The 21,473-nt window shown below is 38.4% G+C and overlaps 1 protein-coding gene across 7 annotated transcripts in view; it reads right to left on the bottom strand.

The window, feature by feature from the left end:
* CTNND2 (catenin delta 2) overlaps positions 1–21,473 on the bottom strand; it is a 640,288-nt gene that overhangs the window by 602,147 nt on the left and 16,668 nt on the right. For 3 of the 7 annotated variants that reach the window (XM_038129851.1, XM_038129849.1, XM_038129856.1), the window contains exon 1: positions 7,605–13,958. The exons of 2 other annotated variants lie outside the window; for them this stretch is intronic. In XM_038129851.1, the coding sequence (XP_037985779.1) occupies positions 7,605–7,770 (166 nt within the window). In that variant the 5' untranslated portion in view covers positions 7,771–13,958. Of the gene's footprint in view, positions 1–7,604; positions 13,961–21,473 lie in introns of those variants that run through there. 2 more of the 7 variants (XM_038129848.1, XM_038129854.1) reach the window with 2 other exon arrangements.

The following is a 21,473-nucleotide window of genomic DNA, read 5'->3' as shown; positions in this document are numbered from 1 at the left end:
TCAATTATTTCAAAACAGCCAAATGGAGTAATTAGAATAAAAGGATTCTTAGCATTTGTTGTTTATTTTGGATAGCAAAAGGCAAAGATAATTGCTTGTGGTTTTTATTTATTTTTTTTAATACCAACTGTGTTTCAGGCAATTTACAAACATTAGGATTGTTTTAAAATGAAATGACCTACCATTTGCCAGATTTCCACTGCCAGAAAAAACAATTATGCGCAAAAAAGGTTTGAGAGATTATTATTAAAGCCCGTAACAGTCATAGCACTAAAAGAGTCCAAACACAGCTCAATGTTTTGCAACACAGCATTAAAGAACAAATGGAAAAAAATGATACTACATAGTAACAAAGACACTATTACAGCTTTCTGATTCTGAAAACACATTGTATACTCAGAGCTTCACAATACTAACTTAGCAAAACAGGTAGTCCGTAAGAGAGGCAAAACACTAACAAAGAAATACTGATGAGTTTCACATAAACTGTGAGAACAGCTCAACTCCCACAGCCACCTGGTACATCCAAGTTCACCATCAAGAGTCCAGCACATGAATAAAATCTCCAGATCCAGAAACTGCAATAGCAAGGCAGTATCTGTGCAATATACAGTGACTGTTCAGTCCTCCAGACCATGAAAAGTAAAGAATATAAATCATGAAGAATCACAAGCAAGAGCAACAATTAAGGATGTTAATACTTCTGTCCACAAACATGTAATTGTCATAGAGAGACAGGATTTACACATCCTAAGAATCAAAACGACAGGATTGATTTTAAGTAGTATTTCACATAAAACTCTTTCCCAATTAAAAGGCCAAAGATGTTTTTTTTTTCTGCACCAAGCAAGGCCAAGAATTACATTTGTGGAGAAATCTTCTCTAAAATACAAAATTATTTTATTTTTCTCCCCACTGTGATGTATCTAGGCTTACATCTTACACCTTTAGCAAAAGTAAACACAATTTTAAAAAAACAGTTTAATTAAACTAGATTAATTAAATTCAAAAGTGAATGGAGCCAAGCATATCAAAAGTCTGGCTGCACAGGGTGTTTTCCACCATATTTGGAACTCATTTTGCACATCATTTGATAAGCATCACCACAGAGTAAGAAATTTTTCTCATCTTCAGCTTTTGCTCAGTACCACTCAGTGCAGAGAGTCAGACATTTACTTAAGGAGAAGTTTCTTCATTCTGTGTTAAACACAGCTCCATATTTTCCTGTCCAAAGCCATTGGTGTCCACCACACCTTCTCTCCCTCAGGTAAAATAATGCTACGCCATCCCTACAGACTGGGACCCTGAAGTTAGCCAAGTTTAGTTGCAATAAATGAACCACAGTCTGGAGGCTTACACTTTTTATCAGTGGGAGCAAGCACAATTGTCAAAGCCTGGAGTCAGTAACTTTCTAAACTAAGTTCTGTAATACACAGTTCTCTGAAGGAAAAGAAAGAAATAAGTGTAAGCACTTAATTGGGTAATGATTTATTTTGTAACCTAAACTGTGAAGTTTCTCAACTACTGAAAATCAAAAAGCATTTAATTTTACTTTCTGAGTAAAAGCTTGACTTTTTTCCTAACCCTGTGAGAAAGCAAGATTTTGTCACTGTTAAAATGTGGAGGAAATATAACACTATACCAGTAACTGTGGGTTATAAAGCATAAATCAATATTGTTTCAATGCCATATGCATGTTAAATGTTTTTTCTATTAACAGCCGTATTTTATAATTATTTGATGGCCACGTTTTATAGTTGCTTTTCTTTTTTATTGCAAGACTAGCCTGTAAAATGTGTAAGCATTTTACATCTTACATCACTTCGTAAGCATTTCAGGAGAAAAGCTGTGCTCACAAAGCAACACTTATTCTTTTACTAGTCCCCTAGTCATTGGTTTGTATCTTCATTATGAAATTCAAGTTATCTTAACTCTATGGTGAGAGTCCTCTTAGCATAGAAACATGTGGCAGGAAGCCAGCTGAACAATAAACTTCTCTATTCAAATAAAAAAATGATACATTGACTTAACACTGGTGGTTCTGCTTGGTCTCTCCTCACCCTCCTCCAGGATCTAAATTAAACAATACAATGTTTCTTTGAGAATCCTGGTGAATAATAAATAGTAATCCTGATGGAGAAAATTTCTTTGATGTTGTTGGAAATCGTATTTTAAAGGAATTTAAATTAAATATGTTAATTTGTGGCAAAAATTAGCAATACTTAAAAAAATTATGAAAGCCAGTAAGCCTGATACTTCATATGGTTGCCAGCATGCTAATTATTCATCTACCTTGCAATCTTTATGTCTTCATAATAAATGCAGTATTGGATGGATCATCCATAGCATCTTCCAGACAACTGAATTCGTTCACCATGAGTAGGATGTACTTCCAATAGAATGACTTAAAAAGATCTCTCTCCTACTCGAGAAAATTTTCAGCCCACATCCCTGCAGCTAAAAGAACAGATGACTAGACTCAGACTAATAAATTATCAGTTTACTGCTGGTGAAAATACATTTAACACTTTTAAGAATCGAATTTCAAGTTAATTTCGTTACAGCAAATCAAAATCAATTCATGTAAACAACATACATTTTTTCCCCACTGTCTATGTGCTTCAGTAAAGTCTACTCCTCCAGACTGATGTATGATGCCAAACATTTTTCTGCCTAGGTACAGTATGGCTTACACAAGCATCCTACTGAATGAACTTTTCTAATACTACTGCTGTGTTACAGTCTCCAGTCTCCCAGACTTCTTCCCTACACTGCAAGTAGATCCACAGTACACACTTCAGCAGCTTTGGGGGAACAGTGTGCACACCACATTTTACCTCACAACTGCATTTATTATGAAGCTGTAAAGATCACAAGATAAATGAATAATCAGCATGTTGGCTCAGACACAACCATGGCCTTATTGTGACCCCTGTACGGATGTGGGAAACTTCTGCTACCTTGCATTTGTATTATAAACATCAAACTGCATCTTGTGTTGGCAGAAAAAAGCATCTTCATGCCTATGAGAGAACCTTGTGAGAGCCCAAGTTAAAGAATAACTGAGAACCCCCCAAATTTAGAAAGACTTCCCAGACCCTAATACCAATGACAGAAAAGGATTCTTCATGCATGAAGAGTAGCTTGCTTTACAGATGTTATTGAATGGAGGTACAAGTCAAACCACTGATTTCTTTATCCTATTAATTCACCAGACTCATGGCAAGGAGTGGAAAACACAAAGCAAGAAATTAAGTTACACACTGATTAGACCAGTGATGGCTGTGAAATACATGAGTGTTTATAATTTCTTTCCAGACTTAACTTTTCAAGTACCATGTACCTATCCAAACAAAAAGAATGGAGTCCTGAAAACCCCACAAGCAATCCCCAGCTTTTTTTCCCAAACATTTGAGGAAGATGAAGCAAAAGTTCTGCCTTTCTTTTAATTTAAAACAAAACCCAGAGCAACTTTTGTTACTGCTTTGACCTGATACCTATGGCATAAGGGTCTCCTGCAGGAAGACACAAACCAATAAACCCCCCTCTCTCCTCAAACCCCACTCACACCCACCAGGCAGCACCACTGACACAAGCAGCACTCCAGGACCAATGCACTGAAGAAGCATAACAACATCTTGGTGATTGAGTTTCTCTGTGTGTGTTTTTCTGCTTTCATTTGTGTTTCTAAGTGTTTTTCCAGTACTTAACTGCTCACAGATGGGATATTTGCGAAAAACATATGCAACACCCCACCGAGACCCCATAAGACTGCCATAATCTTTAGTTACGTCAGGGGAAATGCATGCAATGGTTCACTGGTGAGCAGATGCCAGTTGCTATGTAGGGAACGTTGCTCCATTATCGCTGTGTTCCTGTAGCAAAACTCACAGGCAAATAAGGCAGGTTTGCTTTTAAACAAAGCCGCCTTCAGTCACTCACATTCTTGCTTTCATACCCAAACATTCACCAGCACCAAAACGCACTGGTCAGAGCAGCTTGCCCAGTGGTGAGGCTGCAGGGTCAGAGTGTCACTGGTGTCCACCCATGGCCTCCCAGGATGATCTGGGAGCCAAGGTGCTCACAGGATGAGTCCTCTTCCTGTTGGGATGGCAGCCATAGGCAGCATTGCGTGGCTTCTTCCAGCCTTCAGGAGCTGCCAGTGACCAATCTTTCCATCCTGAGAACCACCAAGGTCTTATCACTGCCCCTTAACCCAGGGCTCAGGAAAAGCTGCATTTAGACTTGCTCCCTCCTATAGCCCTGTTCTTCCTGCAATTTATTCCTCCTGGTGCTTTCATACCCATACATTCCTAATCAGATCATCTTTAACAATACTGATGGAATCCTCTGCACATGCAATAGGAGGGATCAGACCCCACTGATTTTTCCAGCTACATCTCAGTCCATGGTTAGTACAGGAGACTATGGGAGGATATTTTCAAATAAACAAAATCCATTCTGGATCAGCATGCAAAGAAAATAGCCTATCACAGAACTTCCTTCCTAATCCCTTTGTACTTTGCAGACACCCTAATGTATAAGGTCATATTTTCTGTCTTAATCCCATATAAGGAAACATTTTTGTGTACTTAGAGCTTTTTAAGGTCTGGTAATCTTTTTACTCTCCAAATCTAATTTTTTTTTTTACAGAAGTTTATAGCCAGTTACTTAATCCTCATATAAATGAGTTAATCAGCCTTTTCTTGTATGAGATAGGACTTAACAATGTAAGGTCCATTATTTTTTTCCAGAAAGATATCAGCCAGGCATAAGAGCATAGAGACTTCTCCAATCCTGTGCACACAAACCTGACTCCCACCGCATTCACGGCTTGCAGCCTACTTACTGCACATTAGGGGAGTAGAGGCCCAAATGCAGGACAGTGCATTATACTGGAAGAAGCAGCAGCTTTATATTGAAAGCTTTATCACCATCTGAAAATTTACAAATCCTAGATATGTATGTGTTTTGGCTTACTTGATTCTTTTCCAAGCATTCCTTGATATAATTCAGAATCAGCCTTGTAGCTGAACTGGTTTCTTGTGCAGCTATAACTGATGCATTTATTCATTAGCTTTGGTAAAGCCCTAGGCACAGTGACAGCATGAATTATATACAAAGTAAAGCCCAACATGCTCAAGAAACACCATAGTTTATTACAGAAAGCAAATAAAATGGGAATGGGGAAGTGGGGTGTCTCCCCCCTTTCTCTTTTTAAGAACCATGTGAAATCTACAATCTCGATAGGCAGGATAAGCAAGTTCCGTACTTTTCCCTAGATGTGTGCATATTGGAACATAAATGAGCTGAAATACGTATGGCATGTTCCATTCAAACACTCCCATAAAACTGCATAGACTTCTATGAACATAAATTTAGAGAAATAAACTACTTGCATTTTAGTTCTAAAGTTTATTCATTCTCTGTGATCTCCAATAATTTTGCTCATAACTCATACAGAGGAAAGGAGGTCACACAAACCTTGTCAAAATATAATTGGAAGCAATAGTCTGAATTCATTAGTCCTATAAAATTTTAATTTAATCCTCCAATACAACATAAGCAGTAACAAGTATTCTTATTAAGCTGAAACACATCTAAAACTTTCAGCCAAATATCTTTCATGCATAGTGGGGCTTGTCCTCTATACTAAAAAAAAAAAGAACCCTCACCTATAAGACCTTCTCTCCCCTCTCCTTTGCCTCATACTGAAGTTTATCTAGTATTTTTCAGCAAAGTTCAGGTTGTATGGTCATTGCAGCAGTATAAATTTGGTGAGTTTAGGGGTAGCAAGGGCTTTGGGGTGGGAGAAGAGCTTTCTAGTGTGCTAACATTTAACTCGCATTTAAGGGGGGGGGGGAACGCTGCCAGGCTGTTTCAACTTCTCACTAATGCCTCAATAAAATTAAAGATATATTTAATATAGACTAATGTCTTAATAAAATTGAAATAGACATAATCCTTTATTAAAAGCTAAAGCCATATATAAAAGGTTCTGTAAATCTATAAAGAAACACAGGGGGTTCTTTTCTTTTTTTTAATTAATAAAGGGAAAGAAAACATTTTTTACACAGATCATGTAATGTACCAAATAATTCACAGGATTTCCTACTTGCCTTGGGACTTATGTTCATTGTAAAATTATTCTTAAATAAATATTACACCATAATTTTTTTATGTTTATATTGTGGTGTTCCTTTAGTCAGCACTGGGTACAATTCAATTTAAGAATTGTTATGCAGGGTTAAGTACTTCACAAGAAAATTAAGAATCTTGATGACCTCCATACCACAGTGTTTCACAGGTTCCCACTGGACACCGAAATCACTGACAAATAAGCATTATATTTTTCTGAGGTTCACAATGGGAACAGAATAAAATCAACACACATAATAAATGATGAAGCTGGTTATTGAATCAGCTATTTCAAGTAATATTTTAGGAATTTTATGCTAGTTTTTATATATATGAACATTGTATGGTCATCTCAATATGCAGTTTTTTCCTCCATAATGTATTATGTAGGGTATTTTTTATTTTTAAAAAAACATTTGCAGAGTAAATAGCAACACCCATGATTAAACTGAATTGCCTGAGATCATTAGGCAGGATATACACAGTCACTCCTTCATTAGCTCTCTCTTTGAGTAAATAACAATGGAAGTTATTTACAGATGCTAAAAATCAGCAGCAGACACTCTTTACTTACTAAAAAGGGCATCATAAAAATAACTGTACAATTGCAAACGGAAGAAAGAGAGAAAGAAAGACAAAGCATTAAAAAAACTGGAAAGAATGCAGGAACGAAAAAAAAAATAAAATACCCCAACACAACAAAACTCTCACATCCAACCAAACAGAAAAACCCCGCACCACGCTACTAAAACATCCAGTAGGAACAAAATTAAGCATTTAATTTTACCACAGATTAAAGAGCTGGTTCCTTATTTAGTCTCATAACATCTTGTCTGAGCTAATCCAGTGCTCAGACATTTAGTAATGACCTATCAGGCATTACTATCCTGTCCTGAAGATCCTTATGACAAATGGTATTTCTTCCAGGATTGTAGAATGGAAAAATCCTCCCCAAATCAAATGGATCTACGCAGTTTGCTGCCATGACAGCTATGCCCAGCCACAAAGGCTCTCCCTGCCAGGGCACACTTGAACCAAAGTTACTCACAGTCCTCCTCTTACATTCCTCTCTCCCACCCATCACTTAGGTTTTTTTTAACCAAGCAAGTATCTATCAAGGAAGTAAAACCTGATGCTTTCTTGATGTAAGAATCATTCAGGCTTCTCTGGGGACCTCCTGAGAGGGGAAGGCCCAGGGAGCTGTTTGTCAAAACCTCTTGTCACTCAGAGCGACATGGTCAGAGCAGGCACTTTCATTCAACTCCATAAGTTTTCCTCACTGCTTTCATCCCACAAGCACAAACAGCTAGGCAAACGCTCCTGGGTTCACTGTAGGTAGAAGCATGCTCACAGCAGATCATGCCTACCTTGGAGGTGCCAGAATTGCAAGGATACATACAGAAACCACTTCAACCATCAGCAACAGCCTGGGATCCCCCAGCAAACAAAATGCTTCCATCTCTTACCTGAGCACTGCCTGCAGTGGAACAGGACATGGAATTGGAAAGCTGTACACAGAAGCCAGATAACGTCCAAAAGCTGGCAGTAATCTAGTAGAACAGATGGGTAATTCATAGATAAGACCACCAGTCCTGAAGAGAGCCTAGTGCAAGAGGATGACAACCAGCACATTCTTTTCAGCTACAACACAATATTATTTCCATAGAATGGTTTAGGTTGGAAGGAATGTTAAAGACCATCTAGTTCCAGCCTCCCCACCATGGGCAGAGATGCCTTCCAATAGATCAGGGTGCTCAGAGCTCCATCTAACCTAGCCTTGAAGGCTTCCAGGGATGGAACACACACAGTTTCTTCCAGCAGTCTGTTCCAGTGCCTCACCACCCTCATTGAAAATAATTTCTTCCTAATATCTAACCTAAACCTATCCTCTTTCAACTCAAAGACATAATCCCTTGTCACTACAGGACCTCAGAAAAAGTCCCCCTCCATCTTTCTTGTAGGCCCCCATTATTATGGAATGCTGTGACAGTATCTGCCTGGAGCCTTCTCTTCTCCACGCAGAACAAACCCAGTTCTATCAGCCTGTCATCATAGGAGAGGTACTCCATCCCTCTGATCATTTTTGTGGTCCTCCTTTGGACTTGTTCCAATAGGTCGATGTCCTTCTTATGTAGGGGGCCCCAGAGCTGGATGCAGCACTGTAGGAGGGGTCTCAGCAGAACAGAGCAGAAGGGCAGAATCCCCTCTCTCACTCTGCTGGCCACTCTGCTTTGGATGCAGCCCAGGACATGTTTGGCTTTCTGGGCTGTGACTGCACGTCGCTGGCTCATGTCTGGTTTTGTCCCCCAATACCCCCAAGTCCTTTTCCACAGGGCTGCTCTCAAATAATTCTCCACCCAGCCCCTATTTGTTCTTGGGATTGCCCTGACACAGGTGAGTTTTGTTTGTAACACTTAAAAATACAAAGACTCTTGTTTACACCAATTATATACATCCTCCAACATGACCTGAAAAACCATATCACTAATATGAAGGCACCTTTCACACTCAAAGTGAAATACACTTCAGCCAACAGGCTCAGCAGAGAGCTGGTACTTCACATCAGCCCTTGTAAAGCCTTAAAAATATTAGCAAGTTAGGATCCATACGATCCATACACTTTCTGCTGAACATATGAAAAGGGCATATTTCACAGCTACAGCAGAAACCCAAGCTCCTCACATCAGCAAAAAAGCCCAGCAAAACACAGAAACACAGAGCTGGCCTTAGCTGGAGTCAGCAAGCAAAGATGCCTGGTTGCATTGATGGACCATGTAATAGGCTTGATGCTTTGATGAATATTCACCCTTACAGACCTTTTCTTTACCCTCTCAGCTTCTAAAAATACCATAGGAAGTTATTTGCAGCATAGTGCCTCTTCTTTGCCAAAGTTTTCTAAAACACTAAAACACTAAAGCCTAATATAATATTTTGAGTGGGGGAAAATCTAGACAATGGTAAAATATCACGTTGAAGAGAGAAGCACAGAACAGAACAATTTTTCAATAGGATTTTTTCACCACATTAAGATTCATCCAATATAAAAAATGGAATGGCTCTGCAATTGAAGCAAATGTTTCATTTAACTTACATTTTCTATTTTATCAAAATTTAAGCAACTCCACATCTCAAAAGTTTGCTCCTAATATAAATGTTATTCCTTTTCAGCACTTGTGATACTTAAGCTTACTAAAATATAACAAGTTAATATCTGGTAAAGATCATTTCAATTTACAAAAGGTTGAAGGTTGCGAATGAGTGAATTTATTTAAAGGTATACTTGAAAATTTACATTGACATTTGAACGTGAGTTTATTCTGTGCACACCAAAATAGCTTGGCTCTTTTACCTAGACACCTGAGAAATCACACACTTCTAAATAACAGCAAGCAGATGGAGTAATTTCTAATTTCCCAAAATTAGCTGCAGAAGCTTATTAAAGCCCTGTAGTAAATGTGCAACTTCATGCTCTTCCACAAACTTCAAGATAAATATGTCATTAAATGAAAGGACACATTTTAATGTAACATTTGGGAACAAATTTTGACTAATTTTAACTGACTTCTGAACCGTGTCTGAACGGGATGCAAATGACAAATGTTGGCGTTTATCTGCAAGTGTTGTTCCTGCATCATAGATATACTCATCTGAGCCTGAAAAAATACACTCCATCTCTTTCACAGAGTGGAAGCAGCTGCAATGACAACTCGTTTTTGGCATCTTTAGTCCCTATCTCCTTGTAGATAGCAGAAGCAGCCTCAATCCCATATTAAAACTAATTAACAAACCCACTAAACTACACCATAGCAAATACAGATGCCAGCTTCATCAGCAAGAGCAAATATCTAACTCCTACACTGCATTTCCACAGCAATTTTGAAGGAATTTTATGGCAGAGGTTAGCAGGCCTGTGCATCTCGGATCTTCACATGGATCTCTCACCCCATCTTTTTTAATTCTTTGCAAAGGCAGGTAATCTGGACTGTGTGGATTAGACCACAGTATTAAAGTAAAACAGAATTAATTACTGCAGGAGGAGCATTACAACGCAGCAGATGCCACAATACTGAAAATAAGATTCCATCTCTGCGCAGTGCTGCACAAAGGAGATTTATGCACTTTCTTCGAAACTTTATGCTAGGTAGGAGAATTTTCTGTGTTCATTACAAGAGAGTACAGTGTGATTGAGACCCCGCAATAGGAGCAGAAGCATGAAGTGCTGCACCAGCAGCATTAGCAGTACAAAGCAAGCTAGGGTGCAAAACAAATCTTTTGCATGTGACTTGCGTTGGTAGTGGAGGGACTTGAAAAGAACAGGGTTGAACAGATCCTGGTTCATGAGGAATAAAAAATTAAAATCTTGTCTAGTGGAAACTCATTACACCTTGAAAACCAAATGTTACAATTACACCCAAAACCAGTGTTTTTTGGTCAATCAGCACAGAATGCTTCAAAAGCACATTAAAAATGAGGCAACCACTGTACAGTGAGACATCCTCGAAAATCCTGCTCAGACTTTCTCTTTTGTACCCTTCCTCCCACTGAAAAGGGAAATATGGGGCAAGAAAAAGCCAAGAGGTCAGGACATGAATGCAAGAAGTCCTGAAACCTAAGAGTGCAATAATCTGGAAAAGGAAAATCTTTTCTAAACCACCAGCAGCATTTCTGAGGATCCCATACAGAGAACAGCAGAGAAGCCAATGCTACTACAAAGGGACAGCAAAGGCAACCCCCATTCTCAGGAGTGGACTTGAGAAGGACCACAACAAGTTTTCCGTTACGATGGACCAGCAATAGCATGTATTCCCTCACTGCTTAAAAGAAGAAACACCCCTAGGAATGTTTGAATTAAACTAATGTGGCTCAGATGCAAGTTGAGCTTTTTCCTGATTCAAGCCCAACTCTATCTCGGATTACCACAACCACCACCACCCTAAACCCTGTTATCCTGGTAGGAATCAGATAAAATACTTACACAGATCAGACTACACAGCACAAGAAGATTCTTAAATTTATATATTACTTTGCTAATTACAAAGAGGTAAAACCTCCCAAAGCAAGCAAAGCAGGCTGGAAGCTTTCCTGTTTCAAATTATTCCATAATAATAATAATAGTAAGAATAAGAAGTCCTACTACATGATATAATAGTAAACCTAAACTACGTAATGCTGTAATGCCGTCCCAAGCCAGCAGACAGAATGCTGAATTAATCTCTGCTGTTACACATGGGCTTGTTAAACCGCAGCAGAGTGAAAACAAAAAGACCATGTTATTATCGCTCAGCGCTGCCACTGAGAGCCCAGTGGGGAGCCACGACACCTCACATGAACCACGCTTATTTCACAGCGCTGCTGTTGGCAAGACCCTGTGAAGAGCATCTGAAACAAGTGGTGCAGTTATTCATGAGCTAAATGGATGCCAGAAACACCACAAAGAGGATAAAGGGATAGCAAAAGAAATTTGCACCTCTCTTTCCGTCTGTCAGAAGCAGTAGGTGGAAGAGACAGATATGTTTTTCTCTATCCTGATGTCTGCATTGGCACAGAGGTTTTGGCCAAACCAGGAAACAGCTTCGGCTCTCACATCCACTCTAAAACTGGGCTCAAAAACACTCTTAGTGCCAGAAGAGAAAGAAGGAAGCTGAGGACTTTTCCTACAGCTCCACGGACCAATGCATGTATCCTCTAAACGATGAAAACCAAGCAGCATAAACTGGAGCAAAGTCATTATTCAGGATCTATCGTTACAGCAGGGATAGGGTGGAGAGACTTTCTTAACAATGACCTAGACAGATATTAAACTAGCAGGTGTCGCATACATCTGGGAGACAGACAAAGCACTATTAATCTCAAAGAAAAATAATGCAGCATGATAACACGACATCTGGTCATGCACAATAAACACACTGTAAAACATTTATTCCTCCCTATTTGCTATGTAAGCAATGACTCTTTTAAATATCCACATCAAATCCAGGTTCAGAGAATGGCAATGAAAACATTTGAATCATCTGGAAAATGCTTACATATGTATTTTATACTTAGCAAAAAAGGGTGTTAGTGCTTGTGGACCTGATTCTGTCTGTGTTTATCAAGTTTCCCTCTTGAAGTCAATGGTTATCTGTGCACAGGAGAGAGCACATTTTTTAAGCAGGATTCTAAAAGTGAAAATAAAGTTCTACCAATGTCATTTCAAATCATGTTTGAATCTGGCATTGTTGTTTTGTTCTTTGCTTAAGCATTTCTGTACGCTTATTGTGAGTTATTTGCTTGGTTTTAGTGCATTAAAAAAAAGAGATGGTCTTAAAATGTCTTAAAAATAAAAAAAAATTTTAAAAAACCCCACAAGATTCAATGACACTTTCCAACTGCACAGAGCAAGTGCCAATGCGGAATTAAGCATGTTTGGTCACCAAGAACACAAACCTTAACTGTTCTGAGGACAGAAGCGGTTTTTCTTAAAGTTGGCTAAAAAAAAAAAAATCAACACCACCAAAACCAAACCAAACAAGCCCACAAAAAACCCACCCCAACACTCCCACCGTAGTCAAGTTAAAATGCCTTTCTGAACTAGTCTGAACTCCACTAATAGCTAAATATATTGCATTTATAGGTGTTTATTTAGAACCAGCAACTGGGTTCATTAAAGAGCCTTGAAAAGAATTCAAATTCTTTTTACAGTGTTCTCCTTGCTGAATTTTCTACTTTATCTCCAAATGTTGACAAAATCCTACTTAATGTGTTCTATAAGTCAATATATTTCACCAGTTTCAGGAACAAAAAAAAAGTCATACTCCCACATTGTCACACACACCATTTCACTCTGTAGTAAAGCTGTTGCTATCACATTAGCTGCTAATCACTAAGTCCACTCCCTCTTCTGTTAAAAATGGAGTGAAATTTAATAGATTTTCCATAAGGAAGGGTGCAGAAAGCAAACTGTCAGCAAACTGGACTGAATCTTGTCCTGATTACTTCAGCTTGGAGATGTTTCAAGACCCATTACATAATGCTCTTTTATTTCACCTGACATCGCAATTGCTCTTTCAAGCATGATTTATATAAATCGAGAAAGCATCTTGAGTTCTCCTTTCTGAAAGCCTTATCTTCAACAAAGCAGTTCCACCCCCTGCTTCCGAGTGACAGTTCAAGGCCCAGATCATGGTGCAAAGCTGGTCCCTGCAGCTGTCCAAAGACTCAATTCATTCAGAACACACAGCCCAACAGCAGCATAAAACCCATGTCTCTCTTGACAAAGCCCAAAGGAAAGGCTCAAGGAAAGCTACACACCGTTTGAGTGAATTCACAATTTATCCACTGCTTAGGAGAGAACCTTTGATGCTTTTGCCAAAGCCCTCAGAGAACACTGTAAGAGACAACAGAGAGAATAAAAGCTTGACTTTTGGACAAGCAGGTGGCTGCTCAAGGTCCACCAGTAAACAGTGGTATTTATGTAAGACTTCGAAACTTCACCTCTGCCTCGAGGCACTAGGAGATCACTATCATAATTTCCTCCAAACTCTCTGAAGCAAATACTAACACCAGAAAAAAAAAAATCTATTATCTCTGGATTTTAAGAGGCTAACAGTCTGACAATCCAAATAAAGTGATTACAGGGCAGGGTTAGCATCCTCTGAAAAAAAGGAGCCTATGAACAAAGACCACTTGAGTAACAAGCTTGAGTAACCTAATACAACTGAAGGCAATGCCTCATCTCTCCAGGCAAAAAAGAAGCAGTGAAACATGGAAGAAGTAGTGCAAAGTGAAAACAGACTCAGAATTTCATTCTTGTGATAAATAGCCCAATGTATTTTTTAAAACCCCAAGAGCAGTGCCTTTAAGCTAGTGCCTTTAAGCTAGGCTTCTAATTAGCCACACATAATTGAAATATGCAGCTGTTAAAATTCTGAGGATAAAAATAAGCACAAGAATAATTTTCTACTTGCACGTGCATTTCTCTATCAATTAGTTACAAGATGCTCTATTTCTGAACGCCTAAGTTCACTAAAGATCTGTTACTACTATAACTGAGGGAAAACAGAAAGTAGTCTCATTATAATCTGATCCATTTCAATTTATAAGTGGAAATTATTTTTTTAAAAGTGACATCAGTAGGCTCTTACAAGAATTACCTTGTTCTGAAGTACGTATCATCATACTACAAATAATTTCTAAACCATTTAAAGATGCCTAGGTTACACTGGCCATCACTCTTCAGAGAAAACTTCATTACAAATTGCCATTATACTTTGAGAGAAACCAGGATTTAGAAGATTTATGCATGCTGTCTTGGAATGAGCTGGACACGGGCACTTATGGAGCTCATGTACTTCCTTTATTTCAGAAGCAGTAAAATGCAGCATGTTACAAATAATAAGTTTTTTGGCAAACTCCTCATTTTTAATAGTGGCTACTATAATTTCCCAATAAACATTCGCCACACAATTTTACTAAATGACCAGAAAAGTAACAAATCTCACACTTAGCAGGTAACAGAATAACCTGTGCTCAATATAAATACTGGGAAATTTATTTTCCCAGGTATAGAAGGTAGATACAAAACATTACATATTAATCAGCACTACCAAGAAGAGAAGGCCAGGATATACGGCTTTAACAGTAGACTGATATGACAGAAATGCATGAGAAAGAGCATCACTTTCTGTTGCTAATAAATCTAGCTCTGTGAGTAAAAATTGATACAAATCACCCTTAATTATCTATCATTACGAACAAAAAAAAAAAAGTGGTATATACATAATACATCAAGGTTCAGAAAATTGGAATCTTAAAACTGAACTCGTAAGTGTGTACATTGTTAAAACAAAAAGCTACTCAGTAGTCAGCTGGACTTTAAAAAGGTTATCTATAGTTTTTACTGCAATCTTTATTTCTTATGCAAGAAATTTGGAGAAGAACAAGCTAGAAATATCAATCCCTGTTTTTCCTCTGTCTTTAAAACATAAACAAATGCTCTCTTGCTCTTCATAACACAGTTAAGGCATTTTAATTTAATAAATTTCAATTAGCACACCTGTGAAGCCTAAATTAAATTTCAGAAGTGCCAGTCAGGTAAGAAGTCAGCTGCAGGAGAAACATGCTTACTCTCAAATTACAAACCCAAGCACCACCACACTTCAAGGGCACTGGAAACTTGTGTTTTACACACATGGAAGAGTGTAAGCCTCTAGTTCTTTATAATATTAAAAAACTAACTGGCACATACCTTTTCAAACATTTGGATATTCAGATATTACTACGTACCAAAATACTCAGTAAGCCTGTCTTGATTGTAGCGTCATGTTTAGGAACAAGTTCTGGAGTTATGACAGAGAGGGTTCCCAAAAGGCCAGCAGGACCAGGGCAGTGACTGACCCTCTGTACTCAGCCCTTGCGAGGGCACAACTCAAATCCTGTGTTCAGTTTTGGGTCCCTCTCTGCAAGAAAGACATTGAAATGCTGGAGTGTATGCAGAGAAGGGCAACCAGGCTGGTGAAGAGTCTGGAGCACAAGTCTGATAAGGAGCAGCTGAGAGAGCTGGAGGTGTTTAGCCTGGAGAAAAGGAGACTCAAGAGACCTTATCACTCTCTACAACCACCTGAAAGGAGTCTGTAGCCAGGTGGAGGTCAGCCTCTTGTCCCAAGTAACCAACAACAGAACAAGAGCAAATGGCCTCAGGTTGCACCAGGGGATGTTTAGATTGGATATTAGGAAAAAAGTCTTCACAGAAACACTTGTCAAGCATCAGAACAGGCTGTGCAGGGAAGTGATGGTGTCACCATCCCTGGAGGTATTTAGAAGATGTCTAGATGTGCTGCTGTGCAATGGGGACATGGGTCAGTGGTGGGCTTGACAGTGCTGGGCTGATGGTTGGACTCAATGATCTTAAAGGTCTTTTCCAACCTGAATGATTCCATGATTCTGTAAAAGAAAAGCACTATACAGAGCAATCCTTATGCAAAATCCAGAGGTACTTGCATTTCCTTCTGAACAGAATGTCATCATTTTAAGGCTACCTCACCAAAGCAGCTTGTTTTAGAAAATTATCATAACCATTTATTACAAAACATTTATGACAAGCATTCATTACAAAAAGAACCCTGCAGAATTTGACTATGTCTTCCTGTGTTCCTCAGTCATATTTGGTGACATCATACACAAATGAAGAAGTTCACTTCTGCAGCTTAGAAAACAACTGTAGCAGAGACAAAACCAACTCCATCTTCTGCAAATTTTGTTACCAGTTAACACTTTTTTAGTTTTCTTTCTAAAAAACCCACATTCATTATGCAGAAAGTCAATCAGCCAAGATTTGGAACAGACATTTATGACCCTTGCTACTCTAAGACAAAGTTCAAACCAAACAGATGGACAAACTAAAGACCAAGACAGAGAATTATCAATAGCCTACATCCAGTATCTTTTACTGTATATTAATAAGGATCTTGAAACCAAAATCTCCCTTGTGCTTTCAAGAAGTAGATAGAAGTAAAAACCTAAAAACACTAAGAAAAGGTAATCAAATGCTATGATTTGCCTTCCAGGGCTAGTTTTGTGGTATATTTCAACAGTAAGATGGAAACCCAATAGTTCATGAATTTCAGATGGTGAAGGAAGCAGGTCTTTAGAACTGCACATGAGGTTCTGTTTATTATTTTTAATTTGATAAGGTTCTTAAATTCCACCATCATGAAATGAAAACAAAGTAAACCAGGGTTTACTCCACCTATAAATATATGGTTCTCTTGGAATTAACCCAGAACCAAAGGTCATAGAAACAGTAAATATCAAAATTTTAACCAGTAGTATTACCTTTGGTAATTTAAGTAGAAATAAATGAGCCTTAAATGTTCTTTCAAAAGGAAGGATGGAACATGCAACCAGCACACTGAACACTAGTGAGCAACTGAGAACAATTTAAAGAATCTTCTGAAGTGCGTTAGCTCAGTAACGAATTCAGTAGTAAAGCCAGAATAGACTATAATTTGATATCCACAACAGAATAGTTTACCAATCAGACTATTTATGTATTTTAAATACATATATATATATAGCATTCAAGAAATATAGCCAGACAACTGTAATTTGATGGTTTTATTTCCATGATGAACTACAACAACTGTTAAAAGTCTAAATTCATTTCTAAAATCAATTTGTTCATATTAGCCACCACCTCCAAATCTCATTGTTTTATTTGCTACAAAATCAAAAAGCCATCCAACAGAAACCACTTTCCCGGGAGGTACTAACAGTCTGCAATAATTTGATTCATCTGCCAAAGGAAAACAGCTTGAGCTTCTTTATCATCTTCTGCAGGTGTGCTTTCCAGATCATGATTCACTCCAGAAAAACCCTGTCAATACACCTGCAGTGTCTCAGCTGACTGCATTGAAGGGTGAGAATCCTTAAACTTTTGCTGTTGTGTGGTTTTTTGGGTTTTTTTTTTTGAGATTGTTCAACTAATTTTTAATGCAATATGATTTTGTCTGCAACAGACTCATCACTCCTCCTTTTTTCTTAATCCCCGAATTTTGCTCTTCCCTAGAAATGACATCAGATTTTCTCTGCACTTGCATGATTAGCTTCATAAAAAAACCTTTTAATAAAACAAATTGATTTTGTAAATTGTGCCCATTAGCCTTGGCATTCTAACAAGTCAATATTTTACTGGGACAATCTTTATCTTTAGCTAGTCTTTTTGTCATGTTTTCTCAGCGCCCTATTAAAAATTAGCAAATCTAGTTAAGAATATATGCTACCTTTTTTTTTAAGAGAAGTTTTTTTCAGGCTCCTAAGTCTGCAATGTTCTTAAGGTCCTCTTTAGGGGGTCATGTAATTGATTTATGTGCAGCACAATTTCTGTAGACTAAATATTGATCTTGATCAAGAACTGTAAATGTTGTTAATACATGAAAATTATTAAATTCCTTTGGAGATTATATAATTTGGGACAAATCCCACTTGTTTCATCATGTAAGAGCTCCACTGATGTCAACATAATTTTGAGAGTAATTATGAACAAGACTTGATCGTGTTGACCAAAATACAAAGATCTTCCCTACCTTAAAGGGTGGGGGCAATGGTCCTAGGTCATATGCCAATCCCCTAAACAATCATATTTTACAGCAGAAGCTTCCAAATCCCTACAAAACTCTTGAGAACACTCTTCCCCAACTTTTAATTTGTGCTGGTGGTTGAAACTTTGATATAACACTTTATGTTTAAAGGCACATCATTACTGTCTATAACCTCTTCAACTGTTGAGGTTGTTTGCAAGGCTGCCATCGAGAAGAATTCCTAGCAATATTTCAACCTAAAATACATGAGCCAGGTATTTTTGGCACACCTACACAGAGAGAGACAAGAAACAAAGCATATGTCATGTCTCTTACAAGGTGCAGCAGGAGCAATTACAAGCCAATTGCCTCTGATAGTGTCCTCATTGCCCCTAGCTACAGATGATTGGCATTGATGCATCTTGATACATTGCTCAGTTGGCAATACCTTGTCATGTACATGTTTAACTGCTAGAAAACAGTGTTTCTTATGAAAAAAACCAAAACTGATCTAGTTATTCTTAAATTGTAGCTACACGACAAGAAGTCAATTAGAAGTAACTACTAAGAGAATCTGTTCCTGAAGCTTCTACCGTGCACCAATCTCCACTACTGAACTCCTCCCCTTCCTCCCTGTTCTGTTTTGGGGTTTTGGAGTGATGGGGATGTTAGGTTGGTTTTGTTTTTGTTTTGCTTCCCTTTAAAATGTAGTGTGTTCTTAATGCTAGCTGGACCTTTTTAAAACCTGGCAATGGTGAAGAGCAAGATTAAGAGTCACAAAGGAATGGGAAAATCTACAATTTGTAGACATCTAGAGCTGGCTGGTAGAAGAAGCCTTGGTAAATAAATACTACTTATCTTAGTGTAGGCTCTGTGTGACATTAGAAACATGATGTATTCTTCCCATTTGGAGAAATTAAACAAAGATTAACCAAGTTTTTCTAAAAAATAATTCCAGTGCCAATCCTGTCAATCATACAGTGCGCCTAGTATAAAAAAAAAAAAAAAGCCTACAGGAAAGACTATTTATCACACAGTAGAAAGACTTCAGAATCAAATTTAAGGGAGCAGGGATTTTAAAGGTTCCTGAATTACTGGGAGCAGGAAAAGCTTTCAGGGACTGATCTCTGACCTGCACTTCTCCACTTCTGACATTAGTAGTGTAGGACACAACAGCTTCCTTAACCAAAACCAGTTTTTGGCACCCTCTAGAGGTTTTGCTCCCACAAAGAAACAATTCAGAAGATAGATACTTCTAATAAAATTTAGAAGAGCTTACAATCCAGAACTCAAGCCTTGAACCAGTGAAGCTTTTTACAAAAAGGTTTATACAAGAATACAAAGCTAATACATAATGAAATCAATTCTGGTTTCATTCTCTGTGATCAGATTGCTCATCTCAGTCCATCAGCCCAGGACTTTTGGATTTGTAAGAACAACTAGAAAAACAGATGACAATCAATTCTCCCCTGTTAAAACATAGGAAATCACCACATAACTGTGTCTTCATAAAAAATAATGTTCCACTTAGTTTATGAGAAAATTAACCAACCTGAAATACAGCTAGTAAAATAATAGCTCACCCATCTATGCAACATTTTGAAATAATATTCCAAACCTCTACTGTCACATGGATGTATTTTTATAAAATGGAAGTTAAATTTTGTTCATATTCTCTGAATAAAAGCAGAATTAATAGTCCATTTTGCCATCATTTTTCCAGACACCTTCTCACAAAATCGTGTCCATACAAAATATGAAGGGAAAAGAGCTTTCTATTGCAAAACTGCCTTCTGACTTTTTGTCAAAGTAAGTGCTAGGATGCCATTTTCTATACTATATAACTAGTATAACTAGTTCTATACTATATAACTGTTCAGATCTCAGTAGATCATGTTCTTCAGGTCCAACACAAATATGATCAGGAATGAAGCATTAATTTTCTGCTATCATCACTTTATATCTAAAAATAGAGGGTATTTCTAGCAATTTACACAACTTCCTAAAACAAAGCAGAAAGCATTACCTCATTTTAGATGCTTCATTATGAAAGAAAAAATCCTAACAAAACATTCTGCAATCTGAATATAGAAGAAGCATTTCTCATCATCAGTTATATCACAGAAATTCAGACTGTGAAGTGTTTATTTTTAGAATCATTTGAAATTGCAAGCCATTAATCCAGAGCTTTCCAACCACTGGTCTTTTGCTGCAAACATCTTGCCTTGATTTCCTTAAGAAAGCAAATTTTAAAACATTTAAAAATCCCAGAACACACAGATTAGGGTGTCCAGGGTATCCCAGCAGAGAAGAAAAAAGAAGGAATGCTATATCCTTGGCTCAGTTTTTTTCAACATGTTCATTAAGCATCTGGATGCAGGACTCAAAGGAATACTAAATAAGGTTGTTGATGACACTAAATGACAAGGAGCTCTTGACTCCCTTGATGGCAGAGAAGCCCTGCAGAGAGACCTCAACAATCACCAACTGTATGAAGTTCAACAAGGAAATGTGCTGGGTTCTGCACCTGGGATGGGACAGCCCTGGATGTATGGACAGACTAACTGGAAATGAGATCTTGGAAAACAGTGCTATGGAAAGGGCCCTGGGGGTCCTGGTCAGTGGCAAGTTAAACATGAGCCAGCAGCGCCCTGGCAGCCAGGAGGGCCAACTCTGTCCTGGAGTGCATCAGGGACAGCATGACCAGCCAGGCAAGGGAGGGGATTGTCCCACTCTGCTCTGCACTGGGGCAGCTTCCCCTCGAGTGCTGGGGGCAGTTTTTGGTGCCACAATATAAAATAGGCATTAAGCTCTTATAGAGTATCCAAAAGACAGCCACAAGGATGGTGAAGGGTTTGGAAGGGAAGCCATGTCAGGAGCAGTTGAAGTCACTTGATCTGTTCAGCCTGGAGGAGACTTGTGGGGAGACCTCATTGCAGTCACAACTTCCTCATGAGCGGAAGAAGAGGAGCAAGTACCAACCTCTTCAGTCTCGTAACCTGTGATAGGACTCGAGGAAACAGCAGGAAACTGAGTCAGGGGAGATTTAGGTCGGATATCAGGAGAAAGTTTTTCACCCAGATGTTGGTTGGGCACTGGAAAAGGCTCCCCAGAGAAGTGCTCACAGCACCAAGACAGTCTGAGTTCAAGAAGCATAAGGGAACACATAAAAAGCTCTCAGGAACAGGGTGAGATCCTTGCGGTGCCCTGCACAGGGCCAGGAGTTGAACTCGGTGATCCTGACAGGTTTCTTCCAACGTAGCATATGCATTTTCTATG

Source organism: Motacilla alba, chromosome 2, assembly GCF_015832195.1.
Source record: "Motacilla alba alba isolate MOTALB_02 chromosome 2, Motacilla_alba_V1.0_pri, whole genome shotgun sequence".
Classification (NCBI taxonomy): Eukaryota; Metazoa; Chordata; class Aves; order Passeriformes; family Motacillidae; genus Motacilla; species Motacilla alba.
The sequence above is the reverse complement of the archived record's forward strand: the minus strand, read 5'-3'. Positions and strand labels throughout refer to the sequence as shown.